The sequence below is a fragment of the Xenopus tropicalis genome, chromosome 3 (genome assembly GCF_000004195.4).
Source record: "Xenopus tropicalis strain Nigerian chromosome 3, UCB_Xtro_10.0, whole genome shotgun sequence".
NCBI lineage: Eukaryota > Metazoa > Chordata > Amphibia > Anura > Pipidae > Xenopus > Xenopus tropicalis.
This window is the reverse complement of record NC_030679.2, coordinates 51,389,563-51,416,602: the sequence shown is the minus strand read 5'-3', so window position 1 is coordinate 51,416,602 and position 27,040 is coordinate 51,389,563. Positions and strand designations below refer to the sequence as shown.

The 27,040-nt window shown below is 35.4% G+C and overlaps 1 protein-coding gene across 1 annotated transcript in view; it reads right to left on the bottom strand.

The window, feature by feature from the left end:
* Positions 1 to 27,040, bottom strand: part of LOC100490346 (dynein heavy chain 3, axonemal) — a 522,485-nt gene that overhangs the window by 67,255 nt on the left and 428,190 nt on the right. Inside the window, exons 58-65 of the mRNA XM_031898872.1 lie at positions 25,661 to 25,832; positions 23,715 to 23,848; positions 23,450 to 23,621; positions 16,120 to 16,323; positions 12,835 to 12,965; positions 10,826 to 11,018; positions 5,860 to 6,038; positions 4,080 to 4,338 (exon numbers count right to left, since the gene is read on the bottom strand). Coding sequence (XP_031754732.1) covers positions 4,080 to 4,338; positions 5,860 to 6,038; positions 10,826 to 11,018; positions 12,835 to 12,965; positions 16,120 to 16,323; positions 23,450 to 23,621; positions 23,715 to 23,848; positions 25,661 to 25,832 — 1,444 coding nt within the window. The remainder of the gene's footprint in view (positions 1 to 4,079; positions 4,339 to 5,859; positions 6,039 to 10,825; positions 11,019 to 12,834; positions 12,966 to 16,119; positions 16,324 to 23,449; positions 23,622 to 23,714; positions 23,849 to 25,660; positions 25,833 to 27,040) is intronic.

The window sequence follows — 27,040 nt, the reverse complement described above, 5'->3', positions numbered from 1 at the left end:
TTTAACCATCTAACTGCCAAACACATTTATTTTCCATTATTAAAAAAGCCCATCTTGTCATAGTTTATAAATGTTAGACCCTGCTGGGTTGGGTAGCAAACTGAAGGACTCGTTTACCAGCAGAGTGGGGTAACATGTGGCCCAAGGGTGCAATTGCCTCAGGGGCCCATTCAAGACAGAAGAAAAATAACAGGTACGTGGTACCTGTTGCTGCTAACTGTTGCACCCCAGCACTGTCCCAACACTGTCAGCTCCTGTGGCCCTCCTGTGACATCTGTCTGCCTACACACATGTAAGATCCAAAGGCACCATTTTTACATTAACACATACTTGGGGATCATTTACTAACATTGGCTAAAGTTGTACTTGGACAGTTATCCATTGCAACCAATACATAATTGCCTTGTGTAGCCAAACAATTAAAGTAAAAATCTGACTGGTTGCTTGTGGTTACTGTCCAGAGATTTTGACCACTAGTTTCAATGTGAAATACATTTTTATTGCTTTAATCATAAGATTGACAGTATTCCTACTTATGCTGTTGTATCTTAATACCTAAGGAGATCTTTAACAAAGTTTCTTGTGGTAATTTGGAGCAATATTTATATGCCAAAATGTGTTCCTTCCAAAAAATATATAGTTTTTCAGAGTTAACATACTGTTAGGAGCAGGCTGTATTGTATTTGTCAGCCATGATGTTTGCATGTACTGTTTTCATTTTGGGGTCTCTACATGCCACATACTTTGGTAATGTTATGAATATTGGGTAACAAACTCTACAGAAGAACCCTTGGATACATATTTATGATGTTTTATCTTAGTTTTATCTTAGTATCTAAGAACATACGAGATATAGTTGTATAGTGGTGTTTTGAGGCAAATTTCAGAAATGTCTCAATTACCCTTACATTTATCAAAACTATTTAGTAATTTGGAGTATAAAGAAATGTTTACTCATCGTGATGTGAGTGGACTTTTAATGGGTGATTTTGAAATGAAACCAATTATTCACTTTTCTTTTGAAGTCCCTGGAGGGCACATATAATTCGTACCCCTATGACTTATTTATCAGATGATGTATATTTATCTTTGGAACAATTTGTGTTTTTTTCCAAGAACTAGTGAGAAACAAATGAGAAAATGTAGTGTTTTAAGCCCCATGCCCTTTCAGCTTTCAACCATATATCTAAGTCCTAAATACAACCTCCCATATATCAGATATACTACTCTTCACCCAGTATCTCCAGCTTTATACTATTCTGCTATTATACTACTTATCTTTCTGTCAGTTGATAAGGAGAGTAATTCATATACTGTAAGGATGTAAGTCAAACTCACAAAATTGTAATTATTTCCTAACAATTCTGTTCTTTATTTATCTTCACAGCCTCGTTGAATAGTAAAGAATTAGTTTACATTTCTCTGTCATTTATACCTTGCAACAAGCACTTGCTCGTTCAATGGATCAAAACAAATGCACATTTATCATGTACGTCCTAAACTATTTCATCTATCTAGTATTCCACTCAGCTGCCTTCTTTCTGAGTCAATCTTTTCTTAGGAGAAACACTTTGAATAATATTACTTCCAATTCCTATATCAGTATCAGAGCTTCCTGATGCAGGAAGTTAAAGGAAGTGTTCTATTACAGAAAATCAATATGTAAGAGCACTTCTCCCAACTGCACACTCTTGAGACTCCAAGTATCTGACCAATCAATGAAACATAAAATAGTAATGTCAGGGGATCACTTACAGTATTAAAAGATGTGTTTACTATGATATCTGTATGATTAGCCATGTTTATTAACCACAATTCTTATCCAGTTACAGGACAACTAAGCTTGCAGCAAAAAATGCATGCAATGCAACTTGCACCTTATTCAGCCATATTTGTGCCCATTTAAACTTCCGTGCAAGGTGCAAGTGAATTGATGTGGTGTGCAAAAGCATGCTTTATGAATGGTTCTGTTTGCATTGCGCTTTAAGCACAATACGCAAAAGAAGTGCCTGTAAGACCTATAGCTTGGGAGAGTACACTATGAATCAAAGTAAATGTATCAGGAAAATTAAAAAAAACACATGCAATTTTTTTCTTCTTGACACAATTTTGTGCTCTGAACTTATAAATGAGCGATTTCGACTGAATTAAAAATGAGACTAAAAAGAACGGTTTGAAGTGCTTTTGTTCAAAGCATTTTTTAAAACTAGTGACTTAAAATTTATAAGGATAGCTATTTGACATGTGCCTAAATGCCATTCATAGAGGTACTTGCCTTAGTGCATGCTCTTATAAACTGTGACTTGCAACAAAACGCTGCTTAATTGTGCTTACAATAATCCCAGCCTAACTACTGGCTTCCCATTCCAACTATAAGTGGGTCAATGGGGGCCTTTGTCTGGAAAAAAAGATACTTTTTATGCATCCTATCCCACTGGGGGGGATACTTTACTGTAAAATTCTAGGTCTGGAGTAATTATCAAGTTTCTTGATACTTCTTTGCAATTAAGTTTTTAAACTTTCAGACTGTAAAATTTCTAGCATGTTCTAGCAAATTCAAATATAGTTCTTTGTTGCCTGAACTGCTTAATCCAAGCAAGCCTTGAAGTACCTTGGCTAAAACATACTGAGTTAATAGTCTGTAGTATTTAGCACAAACTACTATATTTACTATGACAAATATAAATTTGAAGTGTAGCAGCAAAGCCTTAGATTTCATGACTAATATATTACTGCTTTTTTCCTAAAAGAAGCTATTGCTATAGACAAACCTATCATCAACAAGCGCACATAACTTCACAAACAAAACAAGTATTACTGGGAATAAGTATTATTACCGGTTTGTTTTACCAAGTAGCTGCATGATCTCTTAGAGAAATTACAGTATAGACATACTTGAAAACACTGCACTTAGACAAGAGGAAAGTCTGTCCTGCTACGGATTAGCCAACTCAGAATTTTTGCTTTTTGATTCAAAAATTCAATAGCAACTGTGTTAAGTGTTTCCACCCCTATTAAACAGTCATCTAAAATCTATAATTCAGTGAAACATTAAGTAATTGCCATTTATTTCTAAACTATTCAATTCCATAAGTCCGACTGTGTATCCAGCAGAGCATTTCTGAGCTAGCTGGCTTTTGCCATCAGTATCTCTGCATGAAAGGTGATTTTATATGACTGCTAAAAAATACAAAAGAGAATCAAATCTGTCTAGATTTAAAGGAAACAACAGAATGTAAACATTCACTGTTCAGCTGAAATGAGGATGGATACAAAGTGAAATGGTTACAAGGCATCAGAGGTGTATGTCTTAACTGGTTTGCTTTGTCTTTTGAGTTATACATTTCCGATGCCTGCTATTTATTTATTTACTTCTATCTTATTTCAAGTTTCAAGAGCATTTGTCTAGTCTTAGTAAGGCAGTATGTATAAGTCAGCTGTTTAAAACCAAGAATTGGATTGGTTTCTATGGATTACTAGATCTCAGCAAATCTTTTTTTTTTTTTTTTTTTTTTTTTAAAGTGACTCAAGTTTGTGTCCTTTGGTTGTCATTGCCACAAAACAGTTTCACTTGCATTGCAATTTGTGTTAAGAACCATTGTATAACTATTATTTTAAGCTACAGATGGCTTTATTCTTTTAAAGAACTCTACCAAAATCATAGCGTGATTGACCTGGGTCTATTAGCAGTTGTGCATAAACAACATTCTTAGCAGATCATTATGCTAATCAAATGCAGAGCTCATTGATATTAGTAGGGCACATAGAGCTGTCTACCTTTTTATACCCAGGATTTAGATGATTATTATTCCAAACAGAACATTATTTTCTGAAATCTGGACAGTAGTTCAACCCTGATTCAGTTTCCAATTGTTTTCCAATATATTGCTAAAACTGTTTTAACATTTAGGAGCCTGGTAATCACATAATCCTTAAATAATACACAATTAAATATGCAAAAAAACTGATCCTTATTAAAAAGCAGCCTCCTTTTGTGTAATATATGAATAGAACAGAAAAAAGAAACACTGTTAGGATGAGTAGGCCACTTTCTAGAGATTTATGTAAAAGCTACGTACATTTGAACAGATGTGGTCATCCAAACCAGTAAACAGAGGTAATGTTGAAAGTCTTTGGATTTCTCCCCATGATTTATCTTTAAGCCATGAAGGGTCAGGATTGGTTCGTGGGATCTCCAGTGCAACTCCACCAGTTAGTAGGAAATGCCACTCATTATCATTTACTGAGCCTCTATTCTTCTGTAAACCCACACAGAGTAGGAATGAAAACAGCAGTTTGTGCTTCTCAAAAAGTGAACGGCAAACATGCTCATATATACTGAAAAGCAAATACAAAGATGGGTTATTATTATTTTTTTTTTTTAATTCATATATTTTTTTAAATAATGAATCCTGTACTACCACCAAAGAAAAAATGTAATAGCTCAAGTCATAAACTAAGATGAAGGGAAGATACTTATAAAGAGGCTTCTGTTTTTTTGCAAGTAACTCTTCCTCTAGGTTAAACAAAAACATAATTTATTCTGTACATGTAATAGAGACCTTGAGTTCACCTTCCCAAAAAGGATTGACATTTCTCTACTAAAGGAACCTCTTGGTCCTTAGGACATGCATGCTATTATGTTCTTACATCTAAGATCATAATATCTATCTTACTTCCTATTTCTAAGGGCTGTTGTTCTAAGCAATGGACTAGTGGTGTTCTATGGAGCTCACTATTTTATAGGGAGTGTATGAAAATGTAAATATTGACTTCTATTCCAGCAGCATATTTCACACCCTATACATATACATATATATATAAACACCTTGTATGTGTAACACCTTGTATGAGTTCCTTATGCATAAATCTGTATGTAATGTCCTAATGTATAAATAATCTGTCTCCTATGCTGTGTCAGAATGTGACCAGTACAGACAGTGTGATCTGTTTTACTATAAATTAAATGTTTTACTTTTGATTGAGTAGATGTGAAGCACTTTCGACACTCCATGGCAGATTAATATGCAAAAACTCTTTAGTACCTTTCACTCCTTTTAAAACCATCTACCACTAGTAATGCAAGGCTAATTCAAGCCCAAATAACCAAATAGCAGGAACTGCATTGAACTGCATTGCAATAGTATTGTGCAGGGGCCTTGCCATTACACAGCAACTGGAAAGAACATTGCTTTTCCTGTATTATTCTTTAGCATTCCATTTTGTGACCTCATAATATTTTAGATATTTTTACCTTTAGTTTGAAGAAAGGAGTTCCCCTGCTTATCTACACTTAATCCTAACTCTAGTGTTTCACAGCAGTAAATAATGCAATTCACTTATCAATATCTTTCAATATTTTTCACAGCACAAAATTGAACCAGAGGTCTGAAATGGACTATATGCAGAAGTCTTTGATAAATACACCACCACTGATTTACAGTATGCATTAAAATGTCAATACCATGTAAGGCCTTTCAATAAAGGCTGATTAATGTAAATCATTTCAGATTAAGGTATTTTAGGGTTATTTTTCTAAGAGATGGTGAGCAATTGAAATCAATACCTGGTATGTCCCTTTAGACAAGAGAAAGCCTGCCAGAGAGAACACTGTGTCCATGGGAACAGTTTCTCTCATTAGATATTTTTACGCCTGAAATAACAGGAAAAAAAATGTGTTCATCCTTGCCATTAAACTACTGGTACAGAGAGAGAGAGAAGATACACAGTCTAATACTTATAAAATAAAAACACTAACTGACAGAAAGAGTAGGGAATTGCAAAGCAAGTATTTTCTGTTGTTCTTATCCTAGATTATACTATTGTACATGTGGGTTCACTGGATCAGGTTTGCCATACCTATTTGTGAAGTAGTCATTAAGGTTTGTTATCCTTTCATGTAGGTTGTTGGAGGATTCGCTTTTCTTGATAGCATTGATGTACAGATTAATGAACCAAGCCAAGGAGTACTGATACATGAAGTCAATATAAGCCAAGTTTGAGATAACAAAGAAAATAACACTGGAGTAGTTTGCTACCTAATGAATAAAAGAAATAAAAAGTGTAAACAACATAAAATATGGTTAACTGTCTATGCAAAACAAAATCTCTACAGAAAAAGCACAAAATATTTAAAACTTACTGACATAATATGAGCATATGATCAGGACTAGATCTAAGATCACGGATTTTTTCTCCATGTGTATTTGGTCATTGTTATTCTGCTAGTTTGTCTGGCAACATTTTTTAGGCAATGAACAATGACATTCTGTACTGGGAATTCTCATACATGAGCTAATACTCTTCTAGATACAGGACCACTAGCCATACTTACAAATATTGGTACTATATATTTTTACCCACTGCAAAAATGTCTAAATTCGAGTATTAAAACCGTAAAATAGCTACAAGAGAATGCTCTGGTAATATTAAATGTTGATAATCCATGAGGAGCTCCTACACCAGGATAACTGGAGTGCCACCTTCAGTTATGACAATGCAAAGTCACAAAGTAAGGTAATGGTTCCAAAGCTAAGGGATGGAGCCATACTTTGGGTAAATCAGCTATGGTAGGGGGCTGCCAGGGTTCTGCAAGTAAGTAATGGAGAGGAAAGGCTGATGGAAGGCAACATTTTAGATTTAAGCAGGAAAAAAAGCATCTGCAATGTCTTTTAAGTGATACTGACCCTTCCTGTAAAAACTAAAGCTTGTCTGTATCAGTTTAGGGCAGTGGCACAAAGGGAGATTACCACTACCACTACCCACAATAAATGGTTTGCAGTAAATCTGCTGAAGCTTTTTTCCTACTTTTTGGATTTTTGATTTAGTGAATAAAACTAGCATTAGAAAATTCTTATTTACTTTAATTCTGAAAAAGTTATAGTCATTTTTTCTGTGTGCATGTATTCTGGAATGTCTTCTTTCTCACAGTTATATTTTTATCTCTATCTCTTTTAGTCTCACCTAAAAAATGAGAGGTTGCCCTCATATCATAACCCTGCAGTCTAATGATATTTTTGCGTGAGAAAAGAGGAAAAGAATACAGCCAAAATCTTTTTTAATCCGTCTACTTCTGGTTCTAATATGAGTTGATTTTAGTTAAGCAGAAGGAATTCCGAGATGGAAACACTCATACAATTTCAAGAAATATGGTTAAGGCTCACCTACTGGGTTGTAAAGCAAAGACAGGGTGGTTGCTGATCGGATCGATCAGAATAATAGACCTGTAGTTAAACCTTCATCAGTGGGTGAGCCTTGGACTAAAGGGTATTCAAGGAAATAGGACATTTTAGGAACGTTACTGGGTTTCCTTACTAGGATTCCTGTAAATTGACTGAAATCAACTCACACCAGAGCCATGAGTAGAAGGATCCAATACACATACATCTTGAATTGCTATGAATTAGGGGTTTCCATGGAATACAGATCAGCTTGTAAAATTACACTCATTCAAAGACAATTTGCCTTGATTTACACCTTGATCTAAACCAAAGTCCACTTGTAATTAAATTCCAATATATTTTAGAGTGCGCTGTGAGTAGAATCATTGCTCATTCACTCATCTCTAATCGCAAAAATCTAAATACACCACTGTATTATTTTATCAAAAGGAATAAATAAGGTCTACAGGCAAATATATCTAAAAATTAATTGCATATGAAAGCTAAATGCTTCAGCCTCCCTACACTCTTACTTTTGACAGGTTTACAGTATTTCTATGCACTTTTTACAATAAACAGAAGCCTGGAGCAGATCTACTGTAGAAAATACTCACATTTGCTAGAATACAAATATAAAAATAGCCTAATTTTGAATATTATATTAGCACACAGGCAATGTAAGGCAATATCTTGTGTTCGTAGAAGCATAAACGAGCTTTGAAAGCTTTAAAAAATGTTTATGCCTTTAGGATGAGTTTTACTTTTAGAAAATGGAGTTTTGGAGAATAACTGAGCGTGTCTGTGTTTTGACAAATGTTATTTATTTTCTGAAATCTGGAATTTGAGAACAGATTATTCCAGCACAGTGGGATTTAAGATGAAAAATGTTTGTCTACTGTATTAACTGAGCTTCAGGTGAGTCAATTTATATGTAAACCCGCTGATGATAATTTTAGGACAAAAAAAGGCAATTTTTCTAATATTTTATGTGTTATCATACATTATCTCATAGCAAATTTTGTATGTACCTCAATAAAATTAGTTTACTTTTGTACTGTATCATCTGAAATAAGCAACTAAACACTTCCAGGATGCAGTGATTATATCTTTGCTATGCTTTTACTTTTCTAAAAGTGGAGTGGTCTTATGACTTGGCTATTTCATGTGAGAGAATGATAGAAAATAGAATAAAACAGCTATTTTTCAAAGCTGTAAATGCACGAGTAAAATCTTCAAGGTAAGTTGATTTAAGATTGCCTGTGTGTACTTTGTTTAAGCTCTGTTGAAAAAGGTAATGAAATAAATGTGTGACAAATTGTTGCACAAATAGCTGGAGCTCAGATATTTAAAGGCTCATAATACTCTGATCCCAAAATGGGAACATACTGTAAATGCTTAATTGCAGTATGTGAAGGCTTGTATAGCCAGGTTGTACTACTGCCTGGTAAAACATATGCACTCTAGAGAGATATGGTCTTATAATATATCAGTTGGAAGCTGCAACTTGACTGGTGGACATTAATTTGCCCCTGTATGGTCAAATCCTGTACAAGTTGTAACAAATACTAGTATCATAGATACAAATGTGCAAATTTATATATTATTAACTTATTTATTAACATTCGGATTTTCGTGGTTTTGTAGTTGAAAACATGACTAAACTCATGTCCACAAATGTTAGTCATTTATCAAAAGACCCAAATTGAAAAAGCATGAATGCAAAAAGGATGTGGGGAAAAATGCAACTTTTTTAATTCGTCGCACAAAAACGGCAACATTTTTGTATTATCATAAAAAAGCCAGCATAAAAAAAAACCCTGAAAACCTCTAAAACCGCAAAGAAAAAAAGATCTTCCAGTTGTAAAAAGGACATCTGCAATTGATTTCTACATAATCTTGGCAGGTTTTACATGGCAAATTTTTGCACTCGGATTTGTCATATAATAATTTGCGGAAAAAATGTGTAAAATTGGGTCTTTGGTGTCAAAAAACCTGAACCGAAAAATTGAATAAATACCCCCTTATAGTGCTGCATTTGTAAATATACATCTGTATAAATACTATTATACTAAATACTAAAACCTGGGTTTTTCTGGATAAGGGATCTTTCCATAATTTGGATCTCCATACTTCGTCTACTAAAAAATAATTTAAACATTAACTAAACCCACTAGGATTGTTTTGCCTCCAATAAGGATTAATTATATCTTAGTTGGACTCAAGTACAAGGTACTGTTTTATTATTACAGAGACAAAACAAAACATTTTTAAAAATTTGAATTATTTGTTATAATGGAGTCTATGGGAGATGGCCTTCCCGTAATTCGTAACTTTCTAAATAAGGGTTTCTGGATAATGGGTCCCATACCTGTACTAATTTTATAGTACAAAACTAATAAACACCAATATATTCAATTATTCAGTGATGCAAGTGATGCAGAATAAAGAAGGGGGTTCCTGACTATAAGGCTTACAAACAAAATTATACCTTCTTTACCTGTGCCTGAAAAGGTTTTTTATTATGCAGTTTTAAAATTTTGTAAATAATATAATTCTAACCTTCCCGCTGTTACAATGCACTCTTCCAAACATATTTATATAAACTATTTATAACTTTATAGTTAGCGTTGCTGCACTACATTCTCTTTTACCCTTTTTAAAGAGATGGGACACCTTTAAGTTAACTTTTAGTATGTTAATATATAATGTCCAATTCCTATCAACTTTGCATTTAGTCTTTATTATTTATTTTGCCTTTTTCTTCTACATCTTTCCAGCTATCAAATAGGGGTCACCGACCCCAGCAGACAAATACATATTTCTCTGTGAGATTACTATTTATTATTGACACTTTTTATTCATTATTTTTCTATTCAGTTCCTCTAGTATTCATAATCCAAGTCTCTTGTTTAAACCATTGCTCAGTTGCTAAGGTAAACAATGCCCTAGCAACCACAAAGCTGTTGAAATTCCAAACTGTTGTGCTGCGGAACTAAAAGCTAAATTAAAAAAAAAAAGTTAATTTAATGGCGAACAACCCCTTTAATTCCCTATCTAATGTTTTTATTTGTTTAGCAGCCACGAGGCAGTATTCCTGCTTGTCAGCTTAGTAGTGAAAGGGTAAACCTTTCATGTGCAACTGGCTGCCTTATTGAAATCCAATGCTTATCTTGCTAATATTATTATGTCCTGTCTCAATGGACATTTGAAGCATATTAAAGTTGAGTAGAGCAATGCTAATATTAGAAGCTGGAAATGTATATATTAATTAAAAAGGCTGCAGGAGAAATATGAATAGGTTTCTCGACTTACTAGCAGGATTAACATATGCTATTTTTTCATGAAGGTCTATAAAACTGTCAGATAATAATACATGCTTATTGGTGGACCTGCATGATATCAGTTATACAATTTAATATTATCAATACAACATAATGAGATATGGGAAACAGCTGCAAAACTGTCAAAAGCAGCAAAATGGATCAATACTTTATTACTAATAAATCTTGATGTGATACAACTCCTTTAACCAAAGAGTAGCAACTCTTCCACTGATTATGTCCTCATTGAACAATAATGAGTAGCAAGCATGGGATTCCCTTCTATCTGATTAAAAAAAAAATAAAGAATTTCTTTATAAACGAACAGTGCACACAGCTACTTACAGGTCTGTAGCCATCTCTGGTTTCATCAATTTGTTTTTCTGTTTTAGTTGTTATTTCTTGCTTCTCGTGAATCTCCTGGGATAACTTCTTGCTGGAGGAAAGAATGTCAATAGCTCTCTCGTCCTCCAAGATGTTTCCTTGTGACAGAGATAATACTTCCAAAATTTGATCTTCTATCTCTTTCAACTGTTTTCTGTCACAGAAAAATCCAGTTTATTTTAAGAATAAGAACTTTGCATGTAGGCGTTTTGCATGGGCTTGTCTCAAATATATTTTATGCTCAGTGAGATTTGTCACAGGTTTGCTAGTGAATAATAGTTACAAAAGGTAGTCCTATATTTGACTTTTATTTTCTAAGAACTGTACAAGTATTCTTGAAATTAAATAAATAAGATACATTTGTTTTTTGTAACAGTCAGGGACATAGATAGGTTATGAAATGTGGCCTTCCATAGTTTATAGTTATTGTGTCAGACTTTTCACCTGGGAACTGCCAAAAAAAAGCCGAAATGGACAATATTTAAGGGCATCAGCAGAGGGTTTCTGCAGTTTTGGGTTGTTTGCATAGTAAACATGTTGTATTATTATCGTGCTTCCTATAAATTTATTATAGAAAGGTAATAAATAATTATGTTTGTCATGGAATATATTTCACTGAATCTGTGCTAAATTTGTAGGTAGATTCAGTAAAACAGACCATCTTTGGGAGAATGACAAGGACAGCCATTGTTAAAACCCTGTAAATCAGTGGCAAGGAACCATCAATCAGTTGGTTCCCAATTGGTGCAGCCCTTGTAGCTGGATATTCTAAAGTGTCCCTGATTTTTAACATGATACAGTAACCTAAATCTATTATCATATTCTAGCAGGCATTCCCAATGTATGTGTTGTAGCTCATCATAACTGATACACAAATAAAAATGCCTAACCAATTTTGTTAAAATAAATGAACCCAGTATAAAATACTGAAATAAACTTCACCATGCTGTACTCCGATTTAAAAATGATTAATATTTGCTATTGTTATGAATTATCATTAGGCTAACTGGCCCTTGTGTATATTGTAAAGTATGCAGTATATTAGTGTGTAGCCTTGGGATTATGATGGTTATTTCAAAAGGACATTTTAACTTGTCTCTGGGTTATATTTATCCTCTGTTTATTCCTGTTACACGGTCAATAAAAGGCTTGGTATTGTATTGTGCAGTACAATCCCTTTTTGCTGTTTAGGGTTCATACTGTGCACTACTGTGCAAAACATGAATATTACATGAAAAATTGTAATATGGTAATGAGTTTTATGGATACCATGTAATGTGTGTACATGAGCCAAACAGGGAATTTAAGCATACTCCATGTCTGGTCCTCACTTTCTCTATTGTTGGGACTTTTTTAAGCAAAATTTGTTATGCAGGGGGATTGTCTGTGCATTGGAAATCTAATTATCTATTTGATGAACAAAGGCACACACTGCCACGTTTTGAAATAACAGATTTTTAGCATTTTAAACTTGTGCTTAGTAAGTAAACATGGGAAAATACTAATTATATACTTTTATTATGTGGTAGGGAATCCACTACTTGCATAAGTAAGTGCATATATAAAAGTGTATATATCTCAGAGTGTACACTAAGAAGTGCTAATAAAAATTGCTAATAAATTAAAATCTGACTGACACACTAGAAAGGATGTATGTAAGTAGTGGAGATATTAAGTTAGAAAATTTGAACCAAAATTTTCAATGGATTATGGAGGAAATAGCAAGCCAATGACTAGGCATTTTGATGGTTGCAGTATTAGTATTTTCATCATTTAATAACAGTTATCCTAGCCATCACATTCAGAATACTTGGAGCACAGACGTGAGGTGAGGGGAACAGTTAATTACAGGCTACAACAATCAAGGCAGGAAATAATAAGTGCTAGTAAGAATATTTAATAGTATCTAGGGTAAAGGGACAGATTTGGGACTTGTTGCAGATCTATATCATTATATACTTATGTGTTACCTGGTATTTGCCCCTTCTAAGTAAAGTTGATTTTTCTTGTCTTCTAACTGAGGCTTTTCTTCTGCAGCTAGAATAGTCAATAGCTGGTCCTCCAAGCCAGTTGGTGTGATTACAAAATTGATCAGTGTAACCTGTAAATTAAATAGCAAAACATCAAATATTAAGTTTTCAAATTCTGTATATCTGTAATGGTAATCATATTATTCCCTTTTTATGCTAAATGCACAGTCAACTGTTTGAAAGAGCATTCCTTCTATGTACTGTATATATCTTGCAGTAGTGTTAACTCTTCAGATCCAGCATTTTCTAATGGCATTTTGTGGTGATTTAAAGGAACAGTAACACTAAAAAATAAAAATGTTTTAAAATAATTAACATATAATGTACTGTTGCCCTGCACTGGTAAAAGTTGCGCGTTTGCTTCAGAAAGACTACTATAGTTAATAGAAATAGCTGCTGTGTAGCCATGGGGGCAGCCATTTAAATTGAAAAAAGGAGAAAAGGCACAGGTTACATAAGAAGATAACAGATAAACTGTGTAGAATACAATGGGAATCTGCTACTTACAGTGGTGTGAAAAACTATTTGCCCCCTTCCTGATTTCTTATTCTTTTGCATGTTTTTCACACAAAATGTTTCTGATCATCAAACACATTTAACTATTAGTCAAAGATAGCACAAATAAACACAAAATGCAGTTTTTAAATGAGGGTTTTTATTATTTAGGGAGAAAAAAAATCCAAACCTACATGGCCCTGTGTGAAAAAGTAATTGCCCCCTGAACCTAATAACTGGTTGGGCCACCCTTAGCAGCAATAACTGCAATCAAGCGTTTGCGATAACTTGCAACGAGTCTTTTACAGCGCTCTGGAGGAATTTTGGCCCACTCATCTTTGCAGAATTGTTGTAATTCAGCTTTATTTGAGGGTTTTCTAGCATGAACCGCCTTTTTAAGGTCATGCCACAACATCTCAATAGGATTCAGGTCAGGACTTTGACTAGGCCACTCCAAAGTCTTCATTTTGTTTTTCTTCAGCCATTCAGAGGTGGATTTGCTGGTGTGTTTTGGGTCATTGTCCTGCTGCAGCACCCAAGATCGCTTCAGCTTGAGTTGATGAACAGATGGCCGTACATTTTCCTTCAGGATTTTTTGGTAGACAGTAGAATTCATGGTTCCATCTATCACAGCAAGCCTTCCAGGTCCTGAAGCAGCAAAACAACCCCAGACCATCACACTACCACCACCATATTTTACTGTTGGTATGATGTTCTTTTTCTGAAATGCTGTGTTACTTTTACGCCAGATGTAACGGGACAAGCACCTTCCAAAAAGTTCAACTTTTGTCTCGTCGGTCCACAAGGTATTTTCTCAAAAGTCTTGGCAATCATTGAGATGTTTTTTAGCAAAATTGAGACAAGCCATAATGTTCTTTTTGCTTAAAAGTGGTTTGCGCCTTGGAAATCTGCCATGCAGGCCGTTTTTGCCCAGTCTCTTTCTTATGGTGGAGTCGTGAACACTGACCTTAATTGAGGCAAGTGAGGCCTGCAGTTCTTTAGATGTTGTCCTCGGGTCTTTTGTGGCCTCTCGGATGAGTTGTCTCTGCGCTCTTGGGGTAATTTTGGTCGGCCGGCCACTCCTGGGAAGGTTCACCACTGTTCCATGTTTTTGCCATTTGTGGATAATGGCTCTCACTGTGGTTCGCTGGAGTCCCAAAGCTTTAGAAATGGCTTTATAACCTTTACCAGACTGATAGATCTCAATTACTTTTGTTCTCATTTGTTCCTGAATTTCTTTGGATCTTGGCATGATGTCTAGCTTTTGAGGTGCTTTTGGTCTACTTCTCTGTGTCAGGTAGCTCCTATTTAAGTGCTTTCTTGATTGAAACAGGTGTGGCAGTAATCAGGCCTGGGGGTGACTACAGAAATTGATATTGAAATTGAAAATTGAAATTGATAAACCACAGTTAAGTTATTTTTTAACAAGGGGGGCAATCACTTTTTCACACAGGGCCATGAAGATTTGGAGTTTTTTTTCTCCCTTAATAACGTAAACCTTCATTTAAAAACTGCATTTTGTGTTCAATTATGTTATCTTTGACTAATAGTTAACAGTTTTTGATGAGCAGAAACATTTAAGTGTGACAAACATGCAAAAGAATAAGAAATCAGGAAGGGGGCAAATAGTTTTTCACACCACTGTATCTGTTATCTGCTTAGTAACCTGTGCCTTTTCTCCTTTTTTCAATTTAAATGGCTGCCCCCGTTGCTACACAGCAGGGTATTTATATAAACTGTAGTAGTGTTTATGAAGCAAACTCACAAGTTTTACCAGTGCAGGGCAATAGTACATAATATATTAATTATTTTTATACACTTTCATTTTTTGGTGTTACTGTTCCTTTAAGACAGCCATATGATACCTTAAGGAACATCTGTGAATGCATATGTGTGGGTGTGTAAATACACATATATAGTAGCTGAACAGCCCCAAAAGAACCCAGTTAATTACCATTTTAGTGAAGTTATTGATCTGCTTTACTTTGCAGCCATGGAGATTATTAAGCTCCATCTGTTGCTAGTGTTCATATCCACAGTATGGTTCATTTATTAACACTGGGCAATTTCGCCTCAATATTGTAACCCATGACAACCAATCAGAGATTTGCATTTTGTGTTCTTCTAGCAGCAACCTAATTTAAGTCACACTTGGACAAATTCATCCAATGTCAAAAAAAATAATCCATAGAGACTCACCAAAGAAACATTAACTTCAGGCATGGGAAAAAATTAAACCACTTCAAGTTCTGATTAGTGTATATGGTAGGTCACAATATCAGACAAATCTGGTTGCAATTCTTACATATTTTGCCCTAGTGGGAGCCATATTAAAAAGTAAATTTTTATCATAGCCTTTCTAACCATTCCTGTAGATTCTAAGTATGCCGTTAATAAAAACAATGTATCTGCACTCTCCATTGAATCATAATTTTCCCAGTGATAACTGCTAAAAAGAAGTTAGTTGGGAAAACAGCACTTATTTCAACAAGCTATAAAGTGTAATTAGGAAAATCCAGAATTCTCCTGTCTGTGCTAGTGCACAGCTGCATTATTTTGACATCCACATAAATATAAGAATAATACTATTAGAAATTAGGGAAAACAATTCCACAGACCAATTATAACTTCACAGCACCCCATTCATTATCCCCAGTGTATTTGCATTTCTACCAATTTTCCTAATTCCTATAATTTCCTAATTCATTGGAAAGAACAAGAAAAACATACTTTGACAGACACTTCAGGCAGGTAATGAGGATTTCGGAGACGGGTGGTCATGTAGAGTTTAAAATCCCTGCTGTAATGAATTACAGCTTCTCCGAGACGAATATATTCCATTCCACTTTGCTTAAACGTCTGTCTTAACAACACAGGCTCCAAAATTGGATCTAGTTCTTCAGAGATATTTTCTATTAACACCGGTGTCCCAAACTTGCAAAATAAAAAAAAAGAGGCAAAAGGAGAGTCAACACAAGCACATAACACTGATTTAATCCAAGCAAAAAGTGCCAATTTAATGTGATGTGTTTATGTGTTGTGACAAGGAAACATTGGGAAACTCTCTAGAAAGACAAATTTGTTAGTCAAAAAAGGCAATTGCTTCGACTTTATGTTTTCAGTGTATTTAATGCAGTGCCATTAAAAAGGTAGCAAAATAATCTATATTAAATTGGTGTCACTGCTATGAATCTAATATGTGCAAAGAGCTGGTAGCTGTCAAAAGGGCTTAATATGAACGATTTGTCAGTTGTTTGCTTTATTGATTCTTTTTGCACAGCACAGCGCTGGTGGCCTTTGATTTTATTCCCTTCGAGGTCATGTGGTGTTAGAGAACCAAAATAAGCCCGCGCTGAATGAGTAATATTAATAAGCATAAGGTCACAGTGATTAGACACTGCGGTATAACGATGCACTGAAAGCAATAATGAGTAAAGAACAATATAGGAATGGGATTAGTCTCAAAAATATTATATTGTTGGTTTCTCAGTCAACGAAATATAAGAACGTTGCCTATACAATGAATACATGGCATGATTAATTAACACACATATACATGTTCTCATTTATGGATTTATCTATCCACACTAAGAACCTTTTGTGTTTTTAATATTCCTGCTAGACAAGTAGCTACAGAAGTAGGATTGGATATTGTAAATTACATTGCATTGCAGACAAATAAACTGTAAACATGAGTTCAAGCTTAAGGCATACCTATTATATGACAAATGTGTCTGTTTAGCTAACACCTTTCATTTTTGGTGACGGCTTTGGAATGCGGGTATTTTTAGAAGTGCTGGATAGATCTAATCAAAAGGTAATGAGAACTGTTTAGATGACCTGTCACCTCTTCCCTTTCCTTTTGCTATCTGTTTGCTTAAAGATGCCAGTGAATCTGCAATATCTACACAGAATACTTATTCAATGCTGCGCAATCAATACTAGGGCTTACCCAATGCTTCACAATACATAGGCAAAGTTTAAACTGGAAATATATAGACGTCTTACACCATGGAGCTCAGCTTACATAATACTGTATATACCAAATGATTATGATCATTTCTGATTCTGCCACCTGCATGCTTCAACATTGTGGCCACAGAGGGTAGGCTGCAGAAATGACTACTATGTAAAGCCTAGGCAGCCTTCAGTAAACGACAAGCAGATATCCCTAAAGGTGGCCATACATGGGCCGATTCTAGCTGCCGATATTGGGCCCTTAGACCAATTTGACAGCTTATCGGCCCATGTAGGGATACTAACGATGGGCCTGCCCAACCAACACCTGGCCTGAAATCGGGCAGATCTCGATCGAGCAGGTTTCAAAATTAGTCAGATCGGGGACCCCATCGGCTCGTTGATACAGTCTCTGAACACCTTTAACGTCATTCTAATTCGATTGTTTGGCCCCAGGGCCAAAAGACTAAATTAGCCTGAAATAGCTCACCCGTAAGTGTGGATATCGGGGGAAGATCCATGAATCTTACCTTGTATGGCCACCTAGGTTAACACCTTAGTTATGAGACACCAATATCAGTTTACTAGCCACCTACTGTAGGTGTATTTATGGAGGTCAGGAAAAAGCATGTGTAATGCTACACCATACTGAAATCAGTAGACTTGATGCTGCCTACTACCGGAACCAGTGTGCTAAAAGGCATAGGTGAAGTTCACCTTTAAATCAACAATGCGACGCAAGACCATTTGTTCTTCATTATTTATTTTGGAATCTTTTTGAATTATGAGCCTTTATTTTCTGCTTATTTCCAGCCTGCAACTGAAAAAGCTGCCTGGTTGCTGGGGTCACTGTCATCTGTAACAATGTATTATTCCTATTTGTATTGCTTTGCTTACTTTTCAGGCCCTCTCCTATCCATTGTTCAGTATGACTTCCAAATAAACCATACAGACCAGATAGCAGTTGAAATTCCAAAACTGAGTGCTGCAGAACAAAACTAAATTCTTTTAAGAAGAAAAAAACACAGGAAACAAAAAGATGACTGCTAATTGCAAACTGCAGTCTACATCATTGTAAAAGTATATTTTAAGGATAACTTTCATTACAAAGTGTAACCCATGCAGTTATGTTGCTGTTTAGTTACGCAAAAAGCTAATCTTTAGAAAAATAGATAAAATAGTAGCGACTGAAAAAGAAACTTTTGTAGTGTGTTTATTTTAAAATCTGACATTTTATTTTGGGTTCAATCACTATTTTTGGATAGAGAATGTGCTCACAAAAGTACAGCAGGTGTTCTGGCAGTCAGCTTTAAGCGATTTGCAGGTGCACAGCAGTCACAGCCTTTCACTTAATACAGTTCTGTGCCATGTTAACAGGTTCCCCACACTGCTTCACTGAAATAATAGTTTGCATGCAAGTACTCCATGGCCCTGTTAAGGAGTGTGGAGTATAACACAAGCCCCATAAAGAAAAGAGATATAAGACCTAGTATGTGGTGATGGTGGGGTGTAATGGACCAGCCAAATTGCATCAGAAGTCAGGTGGCTTTGTACAATTGCTAGAATCCTGTGAAATATCTAATTGACAAAGCAAAGCCACCCATGGCAGATCAAACAGTGGAATCTACTTGTTGTTTTTATACCTTTCAAGCACAGCATGCTTTCATGAATTGATATATATCCCCCATGCACTCTCTCAAATCTATAACTTAATTATCATGGTATTAAAGGAAGGAGCAGTCAGTCCCACTGCTGAGCCATTAAATCTTGTCTAATTATATATGTGTGTGTATCCATATTGCAATATGAGAATCGCTTATTAGATTTATTATTTAATATTGAATATCTGATTTGTTTTTTTAACATTAATATCGGGGAGGAACACCATTTCTATCTATCATAGATTTATCTTAGGTCATGTGTTCTTACAACAGTTCAATTATTTTTCTTGCTAATCAAAACTCATTCTAGTCAGCTTGTGTTGAGAGGGTATTTCGTGATCATAAATCCATGTAAGGCTTTTTGCAAACAGTCATTTTAGGAACTAATTGTTCTGTGAATAAAATATGTTTTTTTATTTGTTAAGGAGTAAGGCAAAATATCAATTTATCAAATATGGTGGCCAAAATTAAGGTAAAACAATAGACAAAAAAGAAAATAACAATCCATTGCTTTCTTACTAAATGGCTTCTGTGGCTTCTGTCCATTTAACAATACAGTAAACACCTCAACTTAGACTGACTTATATGAGTATTTCCAGTTAAGATACCATTGCAGCACTATTGGCATTAGTTGGTAGGGAAACAGAGTTATTAATTCACTTCCTGCTCAGATCCCTTGGACCCTGCCAATGCACCATTACACTCTCAAACACAATCCATCCAAATCCTAACCACAGGGTGCCTTCAAGATGCCCCCCCTGATGGAGTAGGAGTAGTAGGAACCTTCCACAAAACAAAAGGGGTCATTTACTATACCCTAAGGTGCAAGTGGTTGAGTGCTAAGGAGCACAAGATTGAAAATCAAATGAGAGAGGCAAAGCACAGTATCAGCAGGTACAGCCAGCTCTGTCCTTATCACCGACCTTATGACATGTGGAAAGGACAGGTCCCCAATGTGGGCCACATCACTGAACACACATTTAGTTGCAAATTGGGCACAATTGCATGGAAGTCCATCTGGCACCATTTCTACTGTTTGGCATGTGATTGACATCTGCACCTGATTCTTTAGGTTCAAGTGTACTGTGCCTATTGACACTGGGTGCGAAGGGAGCCCTGGAACTACCACCTGGGGGTTGTGGTAGATCTAGGGTTCCCCTGCTTCAATATGCACTGCAGCACTCAGTTCAGGACAGAAGGCAGGTATGGCTGAATGGCACTGAGCAAAACTATATGGGAAGTGCAAAGAGTGGATACCTAAGTTCCTTTAATTAGTGATGAGAAAAATTTTTTCAACAGGCATGGATTTGATGCGAAATTATACATTTAAGCATTGGCTCATTTTTCACAAAAGTAGTGCAAAAATTTGACAAGTGAGAAAAAAGTCACGGTTCCGTAAAAGTGTCACGGTTCTGTAAAAAGTGTTACGGTTCCGTAAAAAAAGTCATAATTGCATCAAAGAGCATTCTGGATAACATGTCCTATACCTGTATAATGTTATTTTGATAACAGGTGGTAGCATATATAATAATTATTGAACATTATACAGGTATAGGACCCGTTATCCGGAATGCTCGGGACCAAGGGTATTCTGGATAAGGGGTCTTTACATAATTTGGATCTCCATACCTTAAGTCTACTAAAAAATCAATAAACCATTAATTAAACCCAATGGGATTGTTTTGCATCCATACGGATTATTTATATCTTAGTTGGGATCAATTACAAGGTACTGTTTCATTACTACAAAGAAAAAGGAAATCAGTTTTAAAATTCTGAATTATTTGATTAAAATGGAGTCTATGGGAGACAGGCTTTCCGTAATTCGGAACTTTCTGGATAACGGGTTTTCAAATAAGGGATCCCATACCTGTACAGTATATACTATTTAAAAAGCCCATGCCTGAATAGAAAGCAGTGATTCATTGCTCTTACACTGCAGGTTTAACCACTTTAGGAATTTAGATTAATAAATGGCAAATGAGTGTAAAAATGTGCCAGGTTAAAGATGACTAATATAGTTAGCTATTTTACTATATATTGCAATATATGGTACCAGCAATCCCCCAAAAAGCATGTTAACACAAACATTTATTTCTCTGTTCTCTATGTATTTGTTAAATTGAAGTATATATATGTTCAATTTGGAATATTAAAATTAACCTGATAATATGCAATTATTGCTTTTAGTGTAACATTTTTTAGAAAAGAAAAGGTTGGCAGTTGCCTGTAATGCTTCTGTATATAAAACTGAAAGATAAATAAAAACTATATTTTTTCACTCTGAGCCAGCTGACCTCAGGGGAGAAAACAAACAGGTTGTTTTTTGTTTTTGCACTTGAGGGTGTTTTTGTGATATTTTTCTTTCAATCTAGAATCCTTAAGGCTTTTTCAACTATTCTGCCTGAATAAAAGAATCTTCAAATGTGTCTGTATTTAGTTGTGTTTACACTGTAACTTTCACCATATTATTCATTTTCTTAATAAAAGGTGGGTTAACAGTGAGATATCAGAAACTCTTCTGTATGTAAAAGGGCACATAGCATGTCACAGACACCTTAAGCAAGGGCTTAAAACTCTAAAAGAGTAAACTGGAAATATTTACAAGGGCATTTTACAAGGGCATTATATAAAACAACAGTTATCCTGGAAAAGAATCCATGTTTTGCTTCTGAGTTTTCCATTTCATGGAATATCCCATAGACTGAAACCATTTATTAAAACCCAACTGAAGAGTAGTTTTGCCTTTAATGGGGCTCTTCAGTGCAGTACAGTGTTTTGTAATCAGAATTAGTGAAAACCAGTACTCCAACTATAATAAAGTAGTAGGGAAGGAGCTCTGACTGGGTTAGAAAAGGGCAGGGCAAGGGGTTAACTGTTCTTGGTGGGATAAGGTAGGGGGGCAGGTAAAGAGGTAGGTGGGAAGCTGGCAGGTCAAACAAGGCACAGGGCAAAGGGGATAAATAGATATGGTCCTTATCGGAATAGTTTCCCTTTAACATCCTAACTTGGTGATGCTAATGCCATGCCAAAGGAATTCTTGTTAAGGGGATGAGGTACAAGGCACAAGGAGACTGTACTTAACACTCGCCTTAACTAGGTCGTAGGGATGCACCGAATCCAGGATTCGGTTCGGTATTCGGCCTTTTTCGGCAGGGTTCGGATTTGGCCGAATCAGATCCGAATCCAAATCCTAATTAGCATATGCTAATTGGGATTTGAACTGTTAAATGTCACCACATGAACAAGGAAGTGGAAAATGTAACCCTTCTGTATCCTAATTAGCATATGCTAATTAGGATTCGGATTCAGTTCGGTATTCAACCGAATCCCTTACAATGGATTCAGGGGTTCAGCAGAACCCAAAGAACTAGGTTCGGTACATCCCTACTAGGTGGTAAGAACAGGAGTTCCTTTGCGTGTTCCATCTATAAGTGTTTAGTGTTGCAAAAGCTAAATCGGACAATTTTGCAGGACTTGTAAATGCTAGTATCAGAAGAAAGGCCATTGGCACACAAAGCCAGTAGCCTCTCTTCTGATTGAGGCTGTCTCCTGGAATGTAAGGCATTTACATGTAAGCCCATGACCTATTTGCATGCTTCAAAGTTAAGCCAAAGTTTCCACAGGAAAATCTTGTATTTTGTTAGTAGCATCAGTGACACTGCACATGCTCAGTGTGCGTTGAGCAGCTGTTGAACAAAAAAATAGTTGCGGAAAAAATACTTATGTACTGTTACACAAAAACAGTCCCAAAAAACCCTAAAACCTATAAAACCACAAAACAAAGAAAGATCTTCCAATTCTAAAAGGGACATCTGCCATTGACATTGCCATTGAGAAATTCTGTTTTTTTCTGCAACAAAATCTTTTTTAGTTCTCCTTTAGGAGGCATAAAAGTAGAGAAGCGATTAGAGACTTGTGATGTTTACTTTACAATAAAGATAATATATTTAAACCAGAAATAAATGGACATGGAAAGGCAGTAGTCTGGATTTTAATATTTTCTTTGAAAAAAAATAAACAATTATTAACAATGTGCTTGTAATAAATTAAGATGAGAATTTAGGATATAGTAATGGGAAAACATTTTTAAAGCATCAGTGTAAATAATAATTCCTTAAATAGAAAGCCCTCACAAAATCATAATTTTAACATCTATGCATGCAATTGCTCATAATATTCCAGAAATTACAGGAATAGGCAGAAAGCCATGAGATGAGTGCAGAACAGGTGCCTTGGGGTCATAAATCATAATAAAAAGCTAGACAAGATGACAGAGACTAACAAGGTAATTATAACTTAAACAGTATAACGTGTTAAGAATTAACCACATTTTGTTTATGCAGATCTGCTTCCAGGGTTTTGGTTGCCAACAGTGACTGAAAACTTCCTTGAATATAAAATATTGTTAACGGGGAGGAACATGTTCTATAATTTAGTACCTGGATACTGTTCCCAACTGTTCGAAGGTAGTCAGTGTCTGAAGCTTTACAAACTTGAATCTTATTTATTTTTTCCAAATTTTTTATCCACTTATTTGCTTGACCTTGAGGGTCGATCATGAGAGGCCAGCGCTGGGCAGACGTAACAATAATAGCATTTTCTACAGAGAAGCTGAAACACAAAATCATATTTACATGTTTCTTTCTGAATTTATATAATCTCTTTTTCAACACAGTCTATTGAATTCCACAATAGGTGACATACTTATCTTTTGGCAGCCCATGAAATTGCCATTCCATTATTTTCACAGGATCTCCTAAGGTGCTTGTGAGTGCAAATCCATCAGAAACGGGAATATGTTTACCTTTACACATTCTAAACCACTCTTTTAGAATTTCCTATAGATAGAAATTGAATACTTTTGAGTGATTTGAAAACTACAGTCATGCAGAATAGTAGCAGGTATCCCAAGGTACAAATTAGCCCAAAATAATAATTTTCTACCTGTTTCATATGTGTTCTTTAGATATTCAGAGAGGTGCATTATTCATTGCACTTATGCCACTTACCTGTTATTGTTTGAGGATATATTTCGTTTTTTTTTTTTTTTTAAAGAGAAAACCTACCCATATATTCAACATAATGTCAAGAAATTGTACATTTTATACATTTTCTTGAAATTGTCATTGTCTTCTAATGGAGTTAACATAAACACTGTATAAGGAAGATGAGGTGGGAAAAGTTGAGAAAATGAGAAGGGAAAAATAGCAGAGCAAGGACCAATCGAAAAACAAAATAATGTCCATTACTATCTTGTTATACATAACTAGCAATAAACAGCAATAGGATTTAAAACACAGGATAAGAATCACAGAAGTCTGGTTGCATTTTAATGAATAGACTCCAAATTATATAAAATATATTGGTAGGTAAGTTGTATCTAAAGATTCATACATGCTTTCAAAACATTTCAAATGGGTCAGCTGACTGAGCTCAAAACTTGACACTGACCCATTTGTCAAAGTATTGCAAATAGGAGACTGCAACTAAGCAGTAAAGGAACTGTTTGCCCCCTCTCTGAGTTCCAATGCACAAAGAGCTGTTTGGAACAAGATCAGAGTGAGAACAGCTAAATACCTGTAATCTTTAGCAGAATATTATAGAGAAAACTGGGCACAGCATCTAGAAGATTTGGAACATTTAGAAACATGAGCAGTGACCTAGCAATTGTGTTAGTTGCAATATAACAACATAGTTACATTGTAGTCTTTTTTTTTTTTTTTTATAAATTTTTAAATAAATTGCTCATAATGACTTATTATTGATAATAATGTATAAAAAAAACTATTGATAATGTAAAAAAAAACCAATAGAGTATATATCTTATGCAACATTAATTTTAACAGGCAGATATAAGGTGTAATCGGTGCTCTAATAAGGACATAACAGAAAGCACATATTTATGCAATTCATTAAAGGTTTCAAACTTGGTCCTGCACTTTTACACAGTTGCCAATATGTTCATCCTAATAGCACGTCTCTAAATACTGTGCACCAGGTGGATCAGAGTGGAAAGGCCAGGGTGTGCTGGTGAGTGTGGATTGGCAATATGTTCATCCTGCCATCCTTGCGTTAAATGGTGTGCTAACTATTGGCATATGGGAACTGTGGAACTACCACCTGAAATGTGTGTTCAGGCTTCTCCCAGAAGCTGTGTCAATAGATGCATCTGACTTGTGCTCAGTGAATCTGATTATTTTAAATGCTTGCTCTGGAACTGAGGCTACCCCCACTCTATAAATGCTATGTGCAACTTCCACCCAAAAACACCAACATAATTGCATCTGTTTTGATGCATACAGCACAATTCTGGTGAAGGCAGATCACCACAACTATCAGGAAAATGGGTATGGGGAAAAAGACATAGTGATTTGTGTTCAGCTTTACTACCCAAAATTTAGTTCAGGATCAGGACTAGTTATTCACCATAGTTATCATTATGTAAAATTGCAAGATAAAATGTCACATTATTTAGGGGGAAAATCTATACTGCATGGGGTACCATATTTGAGTCCCAAATACCTTGCATACTGTAAGTCACCCTGGCAAGGCTTTCATTCCTGCTGCACAAGGTATTCTAGAAGCTGAAAATGGAATGCTCTTACATTTCACTATTCACATTTCAAAGTATGAGATGTATGAGGACTTACTTGTCTAAACTTTGGAGTGAATGAACCCAGATAAGCCACCACGCCTGCACTTAGGAGCAAATCCCCAACTATATTCTGATATGTGTCTTCTAGTTGCATTGCAATGTTTGTCCAACGTTCTTTCTCTCCACCAAGTCCATTAATTAGTTTCTCTGCACGATCCAGTTTCAGCCTTAAATGATTATCATAAATATGTTATAAACATTATTCTTACATCATTATGATAGGCTGTAACACAGCATGGACATATTCCTCTTAATCGCATGGCAGTACAAAGGTTGCTTTCCAGCTGGCATTTTTGTGTGAAAACTACTTTATAGGAATGATAATTTACTACAAATTATTTGGTTAGTGTTTTCGGCATTTGCATGAACACTGAGCTTTAAACTGTACTTGTTTAGACTATGCAAACATTTTGAATTGTCAGCAGAATATTAAAGGGAATGTAAATTAAAATGAAAGGAAAGATAAAGGCCATTTTAAGCAACTGTCCAATACATATTAACTAGATTTTCAATGGGTTACGTTTTTATGTGTTAATGATCCTTGTGGGCAGTGAGAATTCAGCAGGGATCCCCAACCTTTTGTACTTGTGAGCCACACTCAGATGTAAAAAGTATTGGTGAGCCACACAAGAATGAAAAAAGTTCTTTGGGGATGCCAAATAAGGTCTGTGATTGGCTATTTGGTAGATATTTGGCGCTAGACTGCAGGGGGCTCTGCCTGGAATAAAACTGTGTCTCTGTGCTTCCAAAACTTGCCTCCAAGCCAGAAATTTCAAAATGACACCTACTTTCAGGCCACTGGGAGCAACTTTAAAGGGGGGTGGTGAGCAACATGTTGCTCAAGAACCACTGGTGGGGGATCACTGCTGTATAGAGTTGGGAGACTGTGTGATTTCCATTTCTTTCTTTCACATTCGCAACTGGACTTTTAAGTTTTTGACTATTTTCTTAATTTATTATATTTCTAATATTACAAATAGTTTAGTACAATTTTTCCATATACTGGAAACCAAAAAAACATTATTTACCCAAATAATCAGCCAAAAGTAACATATTTTCAGATTATACATTCCCAGGACAAATGCTTAGAAGAAGTACTATATCTTGCACAAACTAAAAGTTTTGGTCTGTAATAGAAAGGCTGCTTCTTAATAACTATATTGAGTATGTCAACAAAATGTTTTCAGGTCTTACTTTGCAACTGTAGTGGTGCCTCAATGGATACAAAATTAAGATCACTAAAGATGGAAGGTTTATTTACATTGCACCCCTTAATGCCAATGTACATTAGACTTGCTTCCAAGAAAATGACTCCACATTGCACCTTGTGCAATGTTCAAGGGTCAGAATGCTGTGCTGCTGAGAAAAAGGCAGC